We start from the raw sequence: 22,697 nt of genomic DNA on the forward strand, positions 1-22,697 counted from the left end.
CACGGGCAGGGCCCTCTCTCCTTCTGTACCAGTTTGTAACTTGTCTTGTTTATGATTAGTGCAATTGTCTGTATTATGTATGTATACGCCTTATCATATGTACAGCGCTATGGAATGAATGGCGCTTTAATAATAAATAATAATAATAATAATAATGGGTGCCAATGACTTTAAAGGGAACCTGTCATGTAGATATTTGATTATAATCTAACTAATTATATACAATCATTAACTACTAAAAAGTATCTTAGATGTATTCACTTACTGGTGTGACAGATGGTTACCTCATAATATACACACAAATATGCCACATGCCGCATGCTAATGAGCTGATTTGAGTCTAGCGTGATGTCAGTGAGTCCAGCGTTTTTTTTATTCAGAGATATAGCCACTCCGCTGCCCACCTGCTGCTAATTCATATGGAAAAAAACTGTCAATCAGCAGCAGGTAGGCGGGGAGAGTCAGGAGTTCATAAATATTCAGGACTCATCATTATGAGCTGGAGCTTTTCAATACAAGATGTTGGCAGATTGACTGGGTCAATTAAAGAAAGTGACCCAGCATTTTGCTAAGAGAAACAGTCACTTATTTATGTTGCCCTTAGTTAGGACACCATAAAACTGGTGACAGGTTCCCTTTAAGTAGGCAGCATTTGCCTTCTGGATGACGGCTTCCCTGGCTATAGAAGAGCTGATAGCTTAACCTTCAGGAGCAAGACCCCTGATAACAGCTCACTATTAGGATAGCTGCTTAGAGGAAGAAATCTCCCAAGTGAACAATCCCTTTAATATATTGTAGCTATAAATTTGGCAGTTGACTGATTCATATTATATTTTTAACGCATATTTTTTACGAATGTTCCAAAATCTCCAAATTTCCACATTGATTTTGATCTAACAATTTTCTGCCCAAACCTGAAGCGGTTCTTTTTTTTCTATATATAAATAAGGTTAAACTTATTTGTGACATAAGCTTTTTCTTTTGCCTTTTCTACTATGCAGTGACATATTTTTGTGTAACTAACAGTATACTTTTTTCCAGTTTGTGTTTTCTATCGCTCTTTAATTTTCGTTAAGTGCTTGCCAGTTCTCCGCATGGCTATGATAATAAAATGCGTTTCGTAATGATGTTTTTGAGTCTGGCATTACTGCCGAACAGCCTCAGTCATTCTGATATTCACTTTAGTGCTTACAAACCACTGACTTGTGGGTCCTGCCAGCACTGCAGGAGTCGTATACAACCTGCGATGCGCTCTGATTAATTAGAAGTAAATAACATAATCGTTAGACGCTCGTTCCAGCCACTAAATATAGAAGCTGTAATAGTCAGCAGCGCGGAAATATCCATCAAAGTAATTATCTTACACAGTTCATCCTGCCGAACTTCCAACTTGAACATTAATGTAAATCACTGTTTGTTTTGCAGGTGGAGGACGAAACAAAACCTGGATTATTGTTTCTTAATGATGTATGCTCAGTCAAAAGGCACTTACTATGTGCAGGTACGTGTATGCACTGTACTGCTCTGGCAGGGAAGACAACAAGGGAAAATATCATCTGATAACAAAAGAATTGTCAAAAATGGTTTGGCATAAATGTGCTTCCTGTATTCTGGTTTTGAATCTTTTATACCCTTGTGGCTGTAAAACACAAAAAAAAAATCTTCATTGTATCAACCATGTAGGTTAAAGGGGTTGTCTCACTTCAGCAAGTGGGATTTATCATGTAGAAAAAGTTAATACAAGGCACTTACTAATGTATTGTTATTACCAATATTGCCTCCTTTGCTGGCTGGATTCATTTTTCAATCACATTATACACTGCTCGTATCTATGGTTATGACTAGGCTTGAGCAACTCGAGTTTCAGATCATAGATCTGACGTCGTTTCGTTCAAAAACTTTGTGGATTAAAAGGTATTGGCTCCGTGAAGCCAAAGTTCGTCTCGGGCAAAGTCGCGCAAGACTTTAGTGAATTACTACTGTATTCATATCTGCAAAAATTTTTAATAGGAATCTGAAGTGAGCTTTGGTACTGGCTGGTACCTCATTACCAAAGGCCACTTCAGATATTTAAAAATGTTTTTAAAATGCAGATATGATGAATACAACAGTAATTCACCAAAGTCTTGCGCGTCTTCAGGCGAGACGAACTTTGGCTCTACGGAGCCAATACATTTTAATGCTGTACAGTAGGGGTGGAGAACCTTTTTGCTGCCGAGGGCCATTTGGATATTTGGAACATTGTTTGCGGGCCATACAAAATTCTCAACTTAAAAATTTGACCGCTCTATTTGGTCAAACATGTAATTGAATTAGGGGTAAATTGCAGAAATTGTGCTTCAGTTTAAAAAAATCTAGAGCACTGTATTTTTGCAGCACAAAATGGCACCTGCACTGTATATATATATTACATATAGTACAGGCGCCATTTTGACCACGCATAGCGGTCTAATTTTTTAGTTCAGAATGTTACATTTTTATTTATTTATTGATTACATACTTTATTTGGCATTAATGGCAGCCAAGCTCATCCCAGGGCGATCCAGAGAGGGGTTCATCCAGTTTTCACTCTCCCTGCCACTGTCCCTTGCTCTTCTTTCGCAACTGTCCCTGCCTTTATCCCTTTCTCAGCCTCAGATCTGCCCCCCACCTCCATCAGCTTCTTATCAGACCCCCCCAGCCTACATCAGCCTCAGATCAGACTCCCATCAGACCTCCCAGCCTCAGATTAGACCCTAATCAGAACCTCCCTAGCTTCAGATCAGACTCTCATCAAACCTCCAGCCTCAGATCAGACCCTCAGCCTCAGACAAGACCTCATCAGACCTCCCAGCTTCAGATTAGATGCCCATCAGACCCCCCCAGTGTCAGATCAGCCCCCCCAGCCTAAGATCAGACCCCCTAGGCCACCCAGCCTCAGATCAGAACCCCCAACCTCAGATCAGCCCCCATCAGACCTCAGATCAGACATTTTAAATAAATAAATAAACTTACCTCTCCAGCTGATTCACTTACCCTCCCTGGTCTTCTTCCCGCCGCGCTGTACTGTGACTTGACAGCACACAGCGTCAGGTCATAGTGCACGTCTACGTGAACTATGTCCTGACGCTGTGTGTCAGGACACAGTGCGGAGATGGAAGAAGGCCAGGGAAGGTGAGTACAGACAGTGTAGTTCTCACATTCCTGTGCCTCCCACATGCTAATGACCGCTTCCATAATGGTAGCGGTCATTAGCATTTTCACAATATGTTCTGGCAGGGGGCCACATGAAATGATCAATGTAAGTGGCCGTATGCAGCCCGTGGGCCGGAGGTTCCCCACCCCTGCTGTACGGAAACAGCATTAACATTGAAGTTTTTAAACGCATCGACTTTGGATCTACGATCCGAAGCTCGATTCGCTCAAGCCTAGGTACGATGCAATCAATCAGTGGTGGTTGTGCTTGCACACTGTAGGTAAAAGCCTCCCTGGTGGCCAGGACCTTGGGGGCACACATAGGCTGGTACTTTTTTCTGTAGTGCACAAGCACTGCCACCGCTGATGGATTGCAGGGTGGTCATAACCATTGAAATGAACAGTGTATAATGTGATGGAAAAATGAATCTAGCCAGTAAAGGAAACAATATGGATAATAACAACACATTAGTAAGTGCCTTGTATTAACTTTCTCTACATGATAAAAGCTATTTGCTGTAGTGAAAAAACCCCTTTAATATGGTCAGTTTTACACTAAAATGTTTTCACCCTTTGTCGAATTGAATATCCATTCGATCTTGGACAGCTAAGTTAACATCTGGCCAAGAGCATTTTATTGAAGTTTTGAAGTTTCCGTCACTTTTTAAGGGAAGAATAGCACTCGTATTGAGTGAAACCTCATTGGAAACCATCATATAATAATGATGCCCGTTGTTGGTCTCCATATGTATTTTAGGGGAGTTCGTGCAGTCTTCTAATCTAACTTAAAAGCGCTTTGACCTGATGACTGGTTCCCTTTAAGAAAATAGTTCTAGCCTCAGATAACTATTTAGATAGTATCACTTGAAAGACCATTACTGCATTCTTCTTTTCCTGCTAATAAAATTTGCCTTGGTGTTTATCTGTTCTACTGATTTTGTATGGAGCTTTTAACCCAGCCCGTATGAGTTAAATTATAAATTGAAGGCTGTGAACCCTTTGCAGTGGAGGATTCAACAGGAGCCTCCATTGTAGATTTTGGCAAATGAAAAAATACTGGATATCCAACTGACCCCTTTCTATTTAGTGGAATCCCTCAGGCGCTAATGGTGTCCAGCATTTGCCGGACCCAGCAATTCTGTTTGCTTTTCCTGTATTGGAACAGAAAAAGCTAATTTTACTGCAGGTATGAACCTAGTATAAGCTGGCCATACACTTTAGATAAATGTTGGCCAAATCCAACAATTTCAGTGGGACTGGCTGACTATATACCGGTAATCTGTATGTGAGCCTCCCAAATGTCCACCAATGGCAGATGGGGAAGGGGGGGAAATGGCAGGCTTTTGGATTTCAATATGCTTAGTCCGTTTGTACTTAGGAGATAAGCTGCCGCCAGAGGTGTCTGGCAGCGGCCTACTCCACTTTCTCCATTATGGACAGGCATGCCCAGCCAAGTATACATATATATGGGGCGGTCAGGAAAGATTTCTGCCAGCCAACAGCTGTCTAATGTGTATGCCCAGCCTTACTATACTATGTGCCTTTCACTGTATAATGTATAATGACTGGTACAAGCGTTGGTGATGATTGTACTTTTTCCTTCTATCCTGGCAGCTGGAAGATGACATTGTGGCCAAACCCAACTATCTCAGCACAATGAAGAATTTTGCCCTTCAGCAGCCTTCTGAGGAGTGGATGATTCTCGAATTCTCCCAACTTGGCTTCATCGGTAAACTTTCTGCAGCTTATTTTTCCAATACTGCTATGTTTGCGCTTTCATTTTGATGTACAGTACATTTGGACATTGCCATATAGTATTGTGTATTCACCAGTATTTTGGCAGTCGTCATGGTTAATTTCCATGGTTTGGGGTTTGAATGAAATGTATTTGTATAGAATAGAATTTCTAAATAATCCACACAAAAGGCTTCAGTTTTTATAGAATTTCCAGAGATAAAGTATAAAAAGTGAATAGAGTGGAATGAATTTGTCCGGTAACCTCAGCTGCATTCAGAGTGTTTTAACATGTCGTGAACATCAAATAAACAGAAATATTGTGGATTAATGACGCACGTGACTATGAAATCAGGCAGGAATCAGTTTTTATTGTACAGTATTGTATAGTACGTTGTTGTAAGTGGATTCACTAATACATATTTAGGCTGTTATTGTTTTTTATTCTTTTCCATTTCTAAAGTACAACTGTCACCACAAAACGTACACCAGTACATGTGCCCTTAAATGATGATCCATTAGCATCCCATGACTTCAAGAGGCCTAAGCCCAAATGAAAAATAAGGCCTAAGGCCAAAATGAATAAGCTCATGCTGTCTGAGCTTTGGCCAGTCTGCCAGAGTCTCCGAGTATGGATGGTGCAAGAGGCCATATACTGTATGTCCAAAGAATATTTTTACCTCTCCACTTGTATGGATGAGTTTGAGTAGATAAAGCTCAGACCTTTTGCTTTGAACGATCCTTCTTTGTTGGAAGGGTCTGACAATAAGCTGGTCACAAGCTGCATGACTGCAGGAGCCCTGGCTGTTAGCCTTAAGGGTCCATTCACATGAGTGTAAGGGCTCCATGCCCATGCTGCAGACTGCAAGTTGTGGTCCACAATGCACGGGCAACGAGCGTGTGAATCCTGTATTGCGGTGCGGACCCATTGACTTCAATGGGTCTGCGATACACAAAATACGGCAAAAGGTAGGACATGTCCTATCTTTTGCGGTGTGGAGGCACATCTTTTGCAGTATGTTGCGGATTGCGGACCCATTCAAGTCAATGGGTCCTCAGTACGGGCACAGAGTCCTTATGATTCTGTAAATAGACTCTAAAGTGGTTGTGCCATAAACTACTTTACACTTTGAATTGTATTTTCATCAATTACTCTCCTTGGATTTTTTTTTTTTTTTCTAATTTACCAATTTGCAGCTTTCTTTTATCCCCCATGCTTGAATCCTACTTCTTGGTTTGTCTTGTGTTTGCTGTCCCAACATGCCTTAGGGCAGTGAGATATGTTCTGACATCAGCAGATCATGTGACACTAACCACACCCCTTTTTCTTATCAGTGACACTTCTTGAGTCCTACATTACATGGCTCCAGTACAGCTTGTAATGTACAGCAACTGAATATCAAAACAGATTTACCACAATGTGCAGTGGTAGTCTAATAACTTTAGAATAAGGATTGATAAATAGTGGTATTTGGGGAAAAGTGATATCTGTTAGGTGGGATACATTTTTATTAGTGGCACAACCCTATTAACTTTGAGAAAATCTGGCAGCAAGTGTTCAATTCCCCTATGGCACCTGCGCAGGAGAAATTAAGCATTACAGAGTATTTTTGTAAAGATGGTTGCTTCCTGACATTTTCCTAACTTGGGATACAAGAAGCTATTATTAGCTTTTCACAGACACATGTAACAGCTTCTGTAGCTTGGCAAAGTATAAAATATTTATATTAATGAGGTTGTAGATTTTTTTTGTCAATAAAGCAAGTTAATTATTATTTAAATCCATGCTTTTGCTAATAGAATTGCACTAAAAATAACTATTAGTTAAAGAAAATCATTAAATAGCGAACACTTTTTTTTTTTTAGATTTAATAAATCTTATTATATATGGACTACAAAACAACTAATAAGAGAAACCTGTTTGGTATCATCATAACAGTAACAACCTGTACTATAAATCTGTGACACTATTTAAAGGCTATGTACACCTTTTTTATGATTGCATTTTACTCACTTTAGGCTAAAAAACTTTTTTTTTAAATTGGTCTTTATTAAAAATTCTGTCACAAAGAGTTAACTGTTTATCTAGCTGTGTGAATCATACTTTTTTACTTTCACATTGTGCGTCATCTAATAACCCTTATCTCTAATTTAAATTGAAAGAGGTCATAAACACTTATTTAAGCCACATTCTTATCAGTTAGATAAGAACTGAGCTATAATGAGTATTTATAATGTCAGAGAGCAGATTGGCTTGCTGATGGAGCAGAGAGAAAATTCAGATCTCTCTATTAGAGCATATCAGAACTGTACAGAAAAAAAGGTTCCATATTTGTAATAAAGACCAATTTAAAAAATGATTTTTAGCTCAAAATAAGTACATTGCAATCATAAAAAATTGACCCCCAAAGGTGTACATAGCCTTTAACATAGGTGCGCACTGTAGCCTGACACTGTGCGACATCCGGCAGAAGACCAGGGATCGGGGAATGCCAGCGATGTCCACAGCAAAAGAGGTAAGTTCATTTATTTTTAATTTTGTCTGATGGAGCTTGGAGGATCTGAGGTATGAGGAGGAATGGGGGTCTGACAGGGATCTGATCTGAACTTTGATGGAGCTTGGAGGTCTGGTCTGAGGAGGAATGGGGGTCTGGTAGGGGTCTGATTTGGGGTCTGAGTAGGAATAGGAGTCTGATCTAAGGTCAGATAGAGCTTGAGAGTCTGATCTGAGGTCTGAGGAACTTGGGATCTGGTCTGAGGAGGAATGGGGGTCTGATAGGTCTAAGGAGGAATATGGTTATAATGCAGGTCTGATTTGAGGTCTGATGGAGTCCGAGTGCCTGATCTGAGGTTTGAGTAGGAATAGGGGTTTGATCTGATGTCTGAGGAGGAATGGGGTCTGATCCAGAGGTCTTATGGAGCTTGGGGGTCTGATGGGGGTCTTTTTTATCTTACCCCAAAATAATAACCATATTTTTTGTGTCCAATCAGCACCTGAAGCTTTATATGCACAGTAATGAATGTTATTACCAAATTATTTGAAAAATGATGGGCTGATATTCCTTTAGCTGTATGAACTATTGCATAAAACCCAGGCCTCTGTTCAGTAATGTATTTGTAACATGTAGCCATGGCCCTGCCTGTAAATATAACTTAGAATGTCTCCTGGAAGGAATTCAAAGCCTGAAAGTGTGAAAATGTAAATTTATGTGATTTTCTGTTGGTCTTATTCTAGTTGAGTATTTCTATCCCTTCTTAATATAACTAAGAATGCAGCAATATCCCATTGTTGTGTGTAAAATAACAATCATCCCTCCGAGCTCAACAACTCAATCACATTACTGTAGGAAACTAGATATAAATGCAAATTTCATGCTTCCTTTGCATTAAGCAGGTGGAAGGGATTCTACAGGCATTTGTACAGAAGGAGGAAATAGTTAAGTAAGAAAATACCATAAGATATGAGGGAAAAACAGTTTGAGATGTTATTCGACGCCAAGAAACTTCCAGTTCCCACAACTATATAGTGTTCGCTGCTCAACAAGCTTGTGTAATACAGAAGACAACTATTGTGTGTACAGTGATTGGGAAGACCAGTAAAATGTACATTTCTGTTTTAAAAGGTTTGCCAGTGTAGAATTTTATATTTCTCAACATTTTAATCTCAGTTGGCGGGCACCCCTGATCCCAAAGGGAGGACCTACAAACATTCCAGAAAACACATACACAGTATCTTAGAAAAGTGAGTACAGCCCTCATATTTTTGTCAATATTTTATTATATTTATTATTATTATTATTATTATTATCTTTTAATGGGACAACACTGAAGATATGACACTGATACAATGTAAAGTAGTCAGTGTACAGTGTAAATGTGGTGTGCCCTCAAAATAAGTCAAAACACAGCCATTAACCCTTTAACCCATAAAACCATGTATATATACAGCATTATGCATCTCCAGGTGTATGGACCGTGCCTCTGCAGCGGGGCCCCCTCCATATAGCCATATCATATAGCGCGTACCCGCCCGCACTGACAGGAAGCGGCGATCACCCCGCCCCTGTCATTTAACCCCTCATGCCGCAATCAACACTAATCGCAGCACCTGTGAGTAAAGGCAGAGGGATGCAGCTCTCTCTTCCTTCCGATCGGAGCCCCAGCATTAAAATCACAGGGCTCCAATTGGTTGCCATGGTAGCCTAGATGCTGCTGAAGCGATCCAGGCCTGCCATGGCATTCTCCATGCTGAGCTATGCACGAGGCATAGCTCTGAATGGAGAGTGTAAAAATCCTATTCACCTTAATAGATCTCTAGTAGGGTGAATAGGAGAGTGAATGAAATGATCCCATGTACTAGGGGGCTAACAGTTAAAAATAACAAAACACCAATATATTAAAAGTTTAAATCACCCCCTTTCCCAATTTTACATAGAAAGATAAATAAAAAATTAACATTTTGAGTATCGCCGCAACCGAAAATGTCTGCACTATTAAAATATTAGTAAAAAATTTGTGTGCTGTTAACATCGTAAAAAAAAAATTAAAACACGATTTGCAATTTTTTTGGTCATCTTGTCCCCCCAAAAAATTGAATAACGGTAATCAAAAACTCTTATATACAAAAAAAATGATACCAATAAAAACTACAGTGTGTTACGCCCTCATACAGCTCTGTAGACCGAAATATAAAAAAGTTATGGTTGTCAGAATATAGGTTTTTATTTTTTTTTAAGTAGTAAAACAAAATTGTATTTTTATTTTTATTTTGCCACACACAGAATTTTTCCCCCCCGTTTTTTAATTCAAGACATGGCAAATCAAATGTTGGCATTAAAACTTGCATCTTGTCACGCAGAAATAAGCCTTCATATAGCTATGTGAAAGGAAAAATAAAAACGTTATTGCTATTGGAACGTGGGGAGGAAAAATCCAAAATGTAAAAAGGGAAATAGGCCCGGTTTTTAAGAGGTTAATGTCTAAACCGCTGGTAACAAAAGTGAATACACCTCTAAGTGAAAATGGCTAAATTCTGCCCAATTTGCCATTTTCCCTCCTCGGTGTCATGTCACTCGTAAGTGTTGCAAGGTCTCAGGTGTGAATGGGGAGCAGGTGTGTTAAATTTGGTGTTATCGCTCTCACACTCTCTCATACTGGTCACTGGAAGTTCAACATGGCACCTCATGGCAAAGAACTCTCTGAGGATCTGAAAAAAAGAATTGTTGCTCTACATAAAGATGGTCTAGGCTATAAGAAGATTGCCAACAGCCTGAAACTCAGCTGCAGCACGGTGGCCAAGACCATACAGCGGTTTAACAAGACAGGTTCCACTCAGAACAGGCCTCGACATACTCAGCGTCATATCCAGAGGTTGAGTTTTCAAAATAGACGTATGAGTGCTGCCAGCAATGCTGCAGAGGTTAAAGGGGTGAGGGGTCTGCATCGTCCCAGAAGGATGATGCACAAGAAAGCCTGCAAACAGTTTGCTGAAGACAAGCAGACTAAGGACATGGATTACTGGAACTATGTACTGTGGTCTGATGAGATCAAGATGAACTTATTTGGTTATTTGGTTCAGATAGTGTCAAGCGTGTGTGGCGGCAACCAGGTGAGAAGTACAAAGACAAGTGTGTATTGCCTACAATCAAGCTTGGTGGTGAGCGTGTTATGGTTTGAGGCTGCATGAGTGCTGCCGGCTGTGGGGAGCTACAGTTCATTGATGAGAACCATGAATGCCAAAATGTACTGTGTGTGGGGTTTCGCTCTGGTAGATAGGTTAAACGGGCGCAGTACAGAGGCAAAATTCAAGTTCTTAACTCAAAACGTTAGTGTTTATTCACACTTGAGACAATTGCACAAAACAGCATGTAACTTTGCAGTCTTGTTCTCAATTCACACACAATGGAAAGTTCATATAACACAAGTCACCTTGCTGGCAGTTCTCTGCCTCCAGTAGTCCACAGAAGGCTTTAGGGGGCCTGCTCTCAGCCCTCCAGCACGGCACAAAGCCTCAGATCCCCAAAACAGAAACCTCTCTGCTGAGCCCAGCTGCCTATTTAAGGACAGCCAGGTGCTGCCAAAAACCGGAACGGCACTTAAACTCCGGTCCGGTATTTGACCTCACCTGGCTGGAAACCAGCCCAGCCGCACATGCTGGGAGGAAAATACCTGTCTTGCCAGACACAACCCCTCACTGTGTCACATGTGATATACTGAAGCAGAGCATGATGCCCTCCCTTCGGAAACTGGGCCGCAGGGCAATATTCCAACATGATAACGACCCCAAACACACCTCCAAGAAGACCACTGCCTTGCTAAATAAACTGAGGGTAAAGGCATCTGTGGGGCATCCTCAAATGGATGGTGGAGGAGCACTAATATCCACCAGCTCCGTGATGTTGTCATTGAGGAGTGGAAGAGGATTCCAATGGTACGGCATACATATTAGGACATCCTCAGACATCATCCACAACTCCCTCCTCCGTCAGGCAAAACTCCCATCAGTCCTCCTCCCTCAGACCAAACTCCCTTCTCCGTCAGACTAAAATCCCTCCTCCGTCAGCCCAAACTCCCTCCTACCTTAGACGTCAGCCAAAACTCCCTCCTCCCTCATCCAAAACACCCTCCTACCTCAGACGTCAGCCAAAACTCAAACTCAAAAGTCCCTTGTCTTTCAGACGTCAGTAAAAAAACACCTCCTCCATCAGCCCTCAGCCCAAACTCCATCAGCCGTCAGGTGTCAGCTCTCAGCCGTCAGGGGTCAGACATCAGGTGTCAGCCCTCAGCCTAAGCTCCATCAGCCGTCAACCGTCAGGTGTTAGACATCGGGTGTCAGACATTGATTGTCTCGGGAGGGGGCGGCACAAACAGTGGCATACATACAGGGGTCGCAGTTGCGACCGGGCCTGGCACTCCAGGGCCGCGCAGCAATTATTGTGGCCCCGCTCACAACTTTATAATCCCCGCTCAGCCACATCGCGCCATTTAAGCTGCTGACAAAATGCCAGCAGTCAGTGCAGTGACAGTGTCAGAAACGTGGCATGCAGACTTGTCGCCACGCCGGCAGCTTGAGCTTAACATCCCTCCCTCCGTCATGTGCCTCCTGCCCTGTCTGTCGGCTCCTCCCACTTTATGAATGAAGCAGGCAGGAGGCGCATGACGGAGGGAGAGATGTTAAGCTCAAGCTGCCGGCGCGGCGGCAAGTCTGCATGCCACCCTAGTTAGTAAGAACAGCAGGGTTTGGGCTATTTTTACAAAGATTAAGCTTTACATGAATATACTTTACAGCTGTGTGCGGGGCCGGTGTATTAGAGTAGAGTCACTGCACCGACCCCGCCGCAGACGGGGCAGGAGGCCCATGATGGAGGGAGGAGCCGGCAGACGGGGCATGAGGCGCATGATGGAGGGAGAGATGTTAAGCTCAAGCTGCTGGCGCGGCTACGAGTCTGCATGCCATGTTTCTGACACTGTCACTGCACTGACTGCTGGCATTTTGCTAGCAGCTTGAGCAGCGCAATGTGGCTGAGCGGGGATTATAAAGTTGTGAGCGGGGCCACAATAATTGCTGCGCGGCCGCCCACCCGCGCAGCTTAGAGGGAACACTGACTGCAGGGGCCAGGGGGGTCCACAGGCGGCCGGGCACCCTGGAGTGCCAGGCCTGGTTGCAACTGTGACCCCTGTATGTACGCCACTATTTGTGCCGCCCACTCCCCAGACAACCAATGTCTGACACCCGATGTCTAACACCTGACCCCTGACGGCTGACAGCTGATGTAGTTTAGGCTGAGGGCTGACACCTTATGTCTGACCCCTGAGAGCTGACACCTGATGGCTGATGGAGTTTGGGCCGTGGGCTGATGGAGGAGGTATTTTTTTTACTTACGTCTGAGGGACGAGGGACTTTTGAGTTAGAGGGGAAGGGAGTTTTGGCTGACGTCTGAGGTAGGAGAGAGTTTTGGATGAGGGAGGAGGGAGTTTTGGCTGATGTCTGAGTTAGGAGGGAGTTTGGGCTGACGGAGGAGGAAGTTTGGTCTGAGGGAGGAGGACTGATGGAGTTTGGTCTGACGGAGGAGGGAGTTTGGTCTGAGGGAGGAGGACTGATGGAGTTTTGCCTGACTGAGGAGGGAGTTGTGGATGATGTCTGAGGATGTCCTAATATGTATGTCGTACAGTGGCAACCTGTGAAGGTCTAGTGAACTCCATGCCCAAGAGAGTTAAGGCAGTGCTGGCATATAATGGTGGCCACACAAAATATTGACACTTTAGGCACAATTTGATCATTTTCACTTAAGGGTGTACTCACTTTTGTTGCCAGCAGTTTAGACATTATTGGCTATGTGTTGAGTTATTTTGAAGGCACATCAAATTTACACTGTTATACAAGCTGTACATAGTATCAAAGTGTCAGATCTTCAGTGTTGTCCTATGAAAAGATATAATAAAATATTTACAAAAATGTGAGGGGTGTACTCGCTTTTGCGAGATACTGTATGTAAGTTTCACCCTCTTTTATACTTGTTACACTGGGTAATCCATCTACGTACTATGCACTTTTTGGCAAACTGGTTGAAGACTGCATCCTCATGGACCATTGTAGTCAGGGACCCGACTGCCAGCAACCCCGCTGATCAGCTGTTTAAAGACAATGCAGCACTCGTATGACCATTGTGTTCTCTGTTTACCTGTTCACCATCGACATTGCAGTGGTAAGCAGGTGTAGTTACAACTCCACTGTCCCATTCACTTCAATGGGACGGCTCCTTCCTATTGAAGTGAGCATGTAAACAATGAAGAGAAGGCAGCATCCGTACAAGCGCTTTATTCTCTTCAAACAGTTGATTAGCAGGTTGTCGGCAGTCGGGCCCCAGCGATCTGATGATGATGACCTATCCTGAGCATAGTTCATTAATATAGCAAAAGCTGAGAACCCCTTTAAGTCCTATGTGGACATACCTTTAACCTTACTCTATTTGACATGGTTTTGAGCAAGTATGAACCCATTTTGGTAAAATATTTACTGTCTAACATGAAGTCCCCATACAAATAAATGTATTGTCGTCCGAAACCACCAAGAATTTATATTGGTAGCTCCCGAATCTCTTGTGACAGATGATTTCAGGGGAGACAGTAGTTGACTGATATTTTTTTTCACCGGAGAGATAAGCCACCACAGAGGTGTCTGGCAGCAGCTTTGTCCCCTCTCTCGTTGATTACACAAATACGTATGTGTGTGGAAAAGTCGGGAGGGATTTTGTAGAGATAGCTGTCGGACGAACAATCATTCAGTCGACAGCTGTTGAATGTGTATTGTTGCCCAAAGAGCATTTAAAGAGCCTTAGCCATGTACAATGAAGATTTAAACTCAGTGGTTAGCACTGGTCCCCTGTAGTGGTGGGGTCCCTGGTTCAAATCCGACCAAGGACAACATCTGCATGGAGTTTGTACACTGCCTGTCCAAAAAAATAGTCGCCACCTGGATTTAACTAAGCAAATAGTTATGAGCCTCCTATTGGATAATTACTACATGGGCGATTATCTTTCAGCTGGCAATAAGTTATTTAACCCCAACTGTGCAGTAAGTTGCTTCTTATTTCTTAAACAACCATGTCGAAAGACACATCTCGTGGTCGTGGAAAAGATGTTAGTCTGTTTGAGAAGGGTCAAATGATTGGCATGCATCAAGCAGAGAAAACATCTAAGGAGATTGCAGAAACTACTAAAATTGGGTTAAGAACTGTCCAACGCAATATTAAAAACTGGAAGGATAGTGGGGACCCATCGTATTCGAGGAAGAAATGTGGCTGGGAAAAAATCCTGATCGTGATCGGCGACGTTTGGTGAAATCAAATCGAAGAAAAACAACAGTAGAACTCAGGGCTATGTTTAATAGTGAAAGTAAGAGCATTTCTACACACACAATGCGAAGGGAACTCAAGGGATTGGGACTGAACAGCTGTATAGCCGTAAGAAAACCACTAATCAGTGAAGCAAACCAGAAAAAAAGGCTTCAATTTGCTAGGGAGCATAAAGATTGGACTCTGGAGCAATGGAAGAAGGTCATGATGAGTCCAGATTTACCCTGTTCCAGAGTGATGGGCGCATCAGGGTAAGAAGAGAAGCAGATGAAGTGATGCACCCATCATGCCTAGTGCCTACAGTACAAGCCTGTGGGGGCAGTGCTATGATCTGGGGTTGCTCCAAGAATGAGGTCAGCTGACTACCTGAACATACTGAATGACCAGGTTATTCCATCAATGGATTGTTTCTTCCCTGATGGCACGGGCATATTCCAAGATGACAATGCCAGGATTCATCAGGCTCAAATTGTGAAAGAGTGGTTCAGGGAGCATGAGACATAATTTTTACACATGGATTGGCCACCCCAGAGAATCCCATTGAGAATCTTTGGGATGTGCTGGAGAAGGCTTTGCGCAGCAGTCAGACTCTACCATCATCAATGCAAGATCTTGGTGAAAAATTAATGCAACACTGGATGGAAATATATCTTGTGACATTGCAGAAGCTTATCAAAACAATGCCACAGTGAATGCGTGCCGTAATCAAAGCTAAAGGCTTTTTTTGTTGGCGACTTTTTTTTTGGACAGGCAGTGAATGTTCTCCCCGTGTTTGCGTCGGTTTTCTCCCACACTCCAAAGACATACTGATAGGGATCGTAGATTGTTGTGCCCTTTTCCTATTAAAAGTTTATAGATAAAGGTACTGATGGGTGGTTCCTGTTGGGGGGAGGTGGTGTCCCTGCATAGTCTTTCACTGGCAGGACTAATTGGACAATGCCAGACTGTGCAGGGTCACCCCTCCCCCACATGGTAACTCCCATCTGTATCTTTATCCATAAACTCTAGAATGTTTAGAAAGAATCTCTACACTGCGTGCAGAATTATTAGGCAAATGAGTATTTTGACCACATCATCCTCTTTATGCATGTTGTCTTACTCCAAGCTGTATAGGCTCGAAAGCCTACTACCAATTAAGCATATTAGGTGATGTGCATCTCTGTAATGAGAAGGGGTGTTGTCTAATGACATCAACACCCTATATTAGGTGTGCATAATTATTAGGCAACTTCCTTTCCTTTGGCAAAATGGGTCAAAAGAAGGACTTGACAGGCTCAGAAAAGTCAAAAATAGTGAGATATCTTGCAGAGGGATGCAGCACTCTTAAAATGGCAAAGCTTCTGAAGCGTGATCATCGAACAATCAAGCGTTTCATTCAAAATAGTCAACAGGGTCGCAAGAAGCGTGTGGAAAAACCAAGGCGCAAAATAACTGCCCATGAACTGAGAAAAGTCAAGCGTGCAGCTGCCAAGATGCCACTTGCCACCAGTTTGGCCATATTTCAGAGCTGCAACATCACTGGAGTGCCCAAAAGCACAAGGTGTGCAATACTCAGAGACATGGCCAAGGTAAGAAAGGCTGAAAGACGACCACCACTGAACAAGACACACAAGCTGAAACGTCAAGACTGGGCCAAGAAATATCTCAAGACTGATTTTTCTAAGGTTTTATGGACAGATGAAATGAGAGTGAGTCTTGATGGGCCAGATGGATGGGCCCGTGGCTGGATTGGTAAAGGGCAGAGAGCTCCAGTCCGACTCAGACGCCAGCAAGGTGGAGGTGGAGTACTGGTTTGGGCTGGTATCATCAAAGATGAGCTTGTGGGGCCTTTTCGGGTTGAGGATGGAGTCAAGCTCAACTCCCAGTCCTACTGCCAGTTTCTGGAAGACACCTTCTTCAAGCAGTGGTACAGGAAGAAGTCTGCATCCTTCAAGAAAAACATGATTTTCATGCAGGACAATGCTCCATCACACGCGTCTAAGTACTCCACAGCGTGGCTGGCAAGAAAGGGTATAAAAGAAGAAAATCTAATGACATGGCCTTCTTGTTCACCTAATCTGAACCCCATTGAGAACCTGTGGTCCATCATCAAATGTGAGATTTACAAGGAGGGAAAACAGTACACCTCTCTGAACAGTGTCTGGGAGGCTGTGGTTGCTGCTGCACGCAATGTTGATGGTGAACAGATCAAAACACTGACAGAATCCATGGATGGCAGGCTTTTGAGTGTCCTTGCAAAGAAAGGTGGCTATATTGGTCACTGATTTGTTTTTGTTTTGTTTTTGAATGTCAGAAATGTATATTTGTGAATGTTGAGATGTTATATTGGTTTCACTGGTAAAAATAAATAATTGAAATGGGTATATATTTGTTTTTTGTTAAGTTGCCTAATAATTATGCACAGTAATAGTCACCTGCACACACAGATATCCCCCTAAAATAGCTAAAACTAAAAACAAACTAAAAACTACTTCCAAAAATATTCAGCTTTGATATTAATGAGTTTTTTGGGTTCATTGAGAACATGGTTGTTGTTCAATAATAAAATTAATCCTCAAAAATAGAACTTGCCTAATAATTCTGCACTCCCTGTAGAAAGAATAGAAAAAGAATGGCACAACATAGAGTCATAAGAAAACATGTGGAAGACATGTCAGGAGTGGTGAGAGGTCCTCTTTAAGATAATGAGTGCTAAATGTGTCCTCTGTACAGCTCTTTCTTTTGCACTGCAGCACTTCTATTACCCGTGGGGTATCATACGTATGGGCTAAAGTTACCTATTTAGGGGTTGCTTATTTTGTTTCTGACATAAGAGCTGTCTATTTGGATGTCACATGGCAGGTCACATGACAGCCGTCAAGATGTAAAGGAAGTTAATAAAGCTGCTTTTGAATAATATGAACATATCTGACCATGTGTATTATAGTCTCTTTGGAGTCACAAAATGAAGGGCCTGGTGCGGTAGCAGTCGTGGGATTTACAGGACCAGTGACCTTTCAGAATATAGCAATCTGTATATGAGAGTGAAATGTACATATGTAATTATACATTGTACCTTGTAAACACATTCTACCAGAGCTTGGAGTCTCACAATGTCACCAAGTGAGAAATACATCTATATTTCATTCTGCAATGATGGATCCAAAAACTTACTTACAAAATCTTTTTTTGATGACAGATGCACTTTAATTTTTCAAAAGCTGGTTGGGAAATGCTGTGGGCTGCTCTCATGGTACAGTTTTTAATTATAAGGCCCATTTCTTCCATTTTTCTTTTTTGGGTTTTCAACATATTCCTGACTTGTGTAGCTCGGAATTTCTTTGATAACTCTTTCTAAAATGCTCCATCACCTTGGGGGACAGGAATCCAGTTACTGTCTGTCCTTTGAAAAACTGGCACATTTTAGAAAGGGTTCTCCGGAAGGTGCCAGCAGTAAATAAGCTGTATTATATGTCATGGATAGAAGAAGAAATCTCTCTGACCTGTTTGTTAATCTCTCAGTAAAAGGTTGACAGACTTGGTTGGACAATTTTTGACACTCTTCAGTATGAATTTTGCACCGCTTGCTCCTACTCGCGGAAAGATCAACATTTCATCTTCGAGCCAGCAGTTCATAGAGGAACGGATTTACAGTTTGTTGTCAGAGCCATTATCTCTCTGTCTGACATTTACTATATTGATAAAATGTGATGACAAAGCGTAGAAGATCTTAGGAAACAGGAGTACATATCCTACATCATGTATGCCCTGAATGGTCCCACATCAGTTTTCCCCAGCCTTTTATAGATCAGTTTTGTGCGAGTTTGTAATATGGTCCCTTTAGAAACGTAGGGTAACATATTGTACCACTACATGCTTTCAGATTCTTACAAAATATGAGAAAAATAGCATGCTCTATTTAATGCTGTATTATGGAGTTATTCTCTCCTAGAAATACTACCTCTCGGGCACAGAGGCACAGAGTAGGTACATTTAGTGCCAAAGTCTTCGTAATACAGAATTATAGGGAATTTCTAGGCATCAAGAACAATAAAAGAGGTGACATGGATTTAAAAGTGTTTTTATATAGTTTTAGATTTATTGTGCTTGTTAAATGTAATTGTATATGAATGAGCATGACTATATAGAGGTGATATAGGTGATATGCTCTCACTATCAGAAGGTATTCTGTGTACATAGAGTGTGCATCCGTCTTACTTACAAACTATTAGGCTGCCTGCATACGGTGCGGATTCCGTGATTTTTTGGTGCGGATTTCATGCAGGTTTTCTGTTTGTTACAACCCCATTGAAGTCTATGGGGAAAACCACTGTACAGAAGGTGTGGAATCGCACAAATAATTGACATCCTGTGGATTTTAAAATCTGCACAACAGGACAGTTTCCCCACAGAAAAATAAGCTAAATATACATGACATTTGTCAAATGTTATTCACTTTGCTGGTACTGTATTATGTTGCAGTTATTCCACACAAAAATCTGCGCAGAAAAACCGCACATAATCCACATGGTGTGCAGGCACCCTAATAGACCCACATCTATCAGGCATATCTTTTTGGACATGTTGCCCTTGAAAGAATGGAGAAATTCATGACATGTTTTGTATTCTGTGACGGGGAAGACTACAGGGTCTGTAAAGGAACGTAGACGTAGAATGCTGAGCTATGTAGTCCAGTTCCAGCTGAGAAGCCATTATTACTCAGTGTCTTCCCGCCATAGAGAATTCACAGCTCTATAGTAGGGCGACATGCGGGCCTGCTGTGTGCGCACATCATTGATGAATGAAAATATCACCAATAGAAATGGCACATCCTGGTTCCCAGGGGAGGAAGAAGAACACCCGTGGAACAAATATAGAGTTTTATCATCATCGCTTAACAGATTTGACTAATTATAGCCTATTTCAGGGAACACTGCAGTGAAATAAAATGAAGCATATTTTCTAGAGTTCTTATTCTGAGGAAGGTTTATTAACACCCCGCAGAATTTCATTGCAAAATCATGTCATCCATTGTATGGGATTTAATTTGCAGAATTTACTAGAAACAGTTTCTAGAAAGGATGAAATTACTTTCTTGCTAAAATTAGATTACTAAGTGGAATGACAGGATGTATGCGACGCGCGGGCTCATATCATCCTGTGTATGATTAGCAGTCATTTCCGGTTGCTCCTCTCATCCAGATGGAGCCTGTGGGGCATTCGTCCAGTTGCCCAGGGCCTTTCTAACTCCTCTTGGTGGTTGACATGTAACGTTATGTGGAAATGCAGGCAATGCTTGTATTATTGACACGTTTTCTTATCCTCTTATGATGTTTGTCTTTTGACTGCTTTCTTGCCAGTAAAAAGTTGACCATTAAAAACAAAACTTTGTTCACCTTAAGCTGGCCATTCACATTACATCGACGTCTACCAAACCTACTGATATCTGTGGGTTACTATCTAAAGTGTATGGGGCCTCCTGAGTCTCCCCTGATGGCTGACATTAGGAGAGATAAATATTGGGCATGTTGGATTTCAACTGCTGTATCCTTTTGTTCTCAGGAGATAAGCCACAGCTGCTTTCTCCCTATTCACTACATATGCATGTTTAGCAGGACAGGTAACTGACGCCTGAACAATCCTTTGGACCACAACTATCTCCTGTGTAAGCCCAGCTTTAGATTGCACCGTCTAGCACTGTGGAGTGGTGACAGTCTTCAGGAGAAGTCCTAGGTGCAGAAGGTAATGATGGCACTTTGTCAATAGCCAGACAGGAGGGTGACTAGACTGGTTTTCACCATAAGCTATAGCCTCATCCGTCTGGGGCAGGCATTTTCACAGATGTTTTTAGCCAGTTTAAAGGGAATCTGTCACCACAATTGTGGACTATTATGCTGCACATAAAGAGTCCAGATCACTATGTTTTTATTTTCTTACTGCCCCCTGCTGTTAGCACTAAAAACTGTGCTGAAATACACAGCCCATACCTCTCTGCCGTGCCAATATAATGGAGACGACTGCTGTGTGCATGCAGAGCAGTCCTGACAAAGTATTTCAGCGCAGCTTTAATCTTTGACAGCGGGGGAACGGGGGGGAAGTAGGAAAAAAAATATAGCAATCTGGACACCATATCTGGTACTACTGGTGTATTACCGCACATAATTCCGGTGACCATTCCCACCTACATGGTGATCTGCTGCATTTTGGTGTCCCTTTCTTGGTGCAGATACACCAAAAATATAAAGCCAACTAGGACAGCCAAATATTAATCAATGAAAAATTGGCTGTAAAGCTTTTAGACATACCGTAACATTATAGCCTGGGTTGCAATGCAGGGCAGCCTATTGGATTATGTTGTGTCGGATGTTAACTTGCCACCGGATCATGTCTGTTAATGTGGTAGTCTGCCAGTAGAGGATGCAGTCGATGGATAGAAATCATGGGCATGCAATTGAAAGCTACGAAGAGTGAATACATTTTGTCAGCTCCTCTGGAGGAGGGAAGATCTTTATTTTGCGATCCATCATAGGTTCCTTTCAGACCACAGTGGCTCAGCCACTCCAGCTTGTAATTTCATACAAGTAGCTGCTTACTCAGAGATGAAGTTGGAATACAATGGGAAGTAAACCGACAAACTCTGGAAGCAGTTCTCAAGTCTTTTCAGTGAAAGCAGTTCTATTAACAGTTGAAAAACAATATAGAGTTATAAGGGTAGCCACCTAGGAGCAAACTTAACCCTTGCCAGTAATGCGTGTCCAAATAAAAAAATAAAACACTCACCTTTCTACAGTCCTGCCAATCCAGCCCCACAACTCCCTTCCCAGCCATTTCAGGTCCCCGCTGCATCAGAAGTGTTTTATCCCTGGTACGTCACTTGAATAAGAGACAGCTGTCCCCATTGAAGTGAATAGGATGGCGGAGTTGTTATTACACCTGCTCGCTGCTGCAGTTTTTAAGTCGAGCAGGTAAACACAGAAGAGAATACAGCTGTATTCTGTTGAAACAGCTTATCGAGGTGGGGGGAGTATTGGACGTCGGGCCCCTGCCAATCTGATATTGCTAATGTATCCTGAGGATAGATCATCAATATAGCAAAAGTGGAGAACCACTTTAACTTAAAAAAGTTTACTTAAAGGGGGTTCTTTGGGAATTAGGAAAATGAAAATACTTAAATATTACTTTATTATAAATATATTCCTAAATACCTTCCATTAGTTATTGTGGCGAAACCAACCTCGCCACTGGGTTTTGGAGGGGCCTGGCTACCAGCCTCTTGCCCCAGGATTATGGGCCCTCTCATCAGCCCATGCAAAACTTAAACCCCATGGCGATTTGACAGTGTTTGTGGCATCTGAGCGCTCAGATCCAAGCCATATGGGGACATGTGGGGTTTTGAGATGTGTGACAGAACCATCTGTCTGTGTAATTGTATTTTATGTTATGTGAGGGTACCCAGTTAGCTCATTTTATTGTATTCATGTTGTCTGAGTGTCATTCACCTAATAATATGCACTCAGACTTGAGCTGTCTGGGAATATGTTAAATGTCTGTGTATTGAAAAGGGTTGTGACATTGTATGTTTAAATAGTGATTTCTGTCCTGTTGTCCTCACATGTGTATTGGCGATTTCCCTTTGTCCTGAGAGATAATTGGATTACTCCCCGGTTGTCTCCAGGACAGAGAAGAGGAAACCATGATGCATTGTGGGGATGTGTTGTAATATATTGATTGGTTGTATTTCAAAACCCTGTGGGCAGTACTATGTTTTTGGTTTGTAAATAAAAGAGGCTGTACGTGAAGTACACTCAGTTCCTGTTTTACCCTTTCTCATGTTGAGGCTGATGTTTGGGTAACTGATCGACGCTGGGGATTGCTATACGCTGGGAGATTTGCTATACTCCCCTGGCTATAACTACTAGCTCTTTTAAGAGCTGTTCCTGCTCTCTGGTTTTAGGA

General features: G+C 42.2%; 1 protein-coding gene across 1 annotated transcript in view; it reads left to right on the forward strand.

Annotated features, from left to right (window-relative positions):
* MGAT4B (alpha-1,3-mannosyl-glycoprotein 4-beta-N-acetylglucosaminyltransferase B) overlaps positions 1–22,697 on the forward strand; it is a 528,860-nt gene that overhangs the window by 335,643 nt on the left and 170,520 nt on the right. Inside the window, 2 exon segments of the mRNA XM_040440884.1 lie at positions 1,426–1,501; positions 4,789–4,903. Of these exon segments, the coding sequence (XP_040296818.1) occupies positions 1,426–1,501; positions 4,789–4,903 (191 nt within the window).

Source organism: Bufo bufo, chromosome 1, assembly GCF_905171765.1.
Source record: "Bufo bufo chromosome 1, aBufBuf1.1, whole genome shotgun sequence".
Lineage (NCBI taxonomy): Eukaryota > Metazoa > Chordata > Amphibia > Anura > Bufonidae > Bufo > Bufo bufo.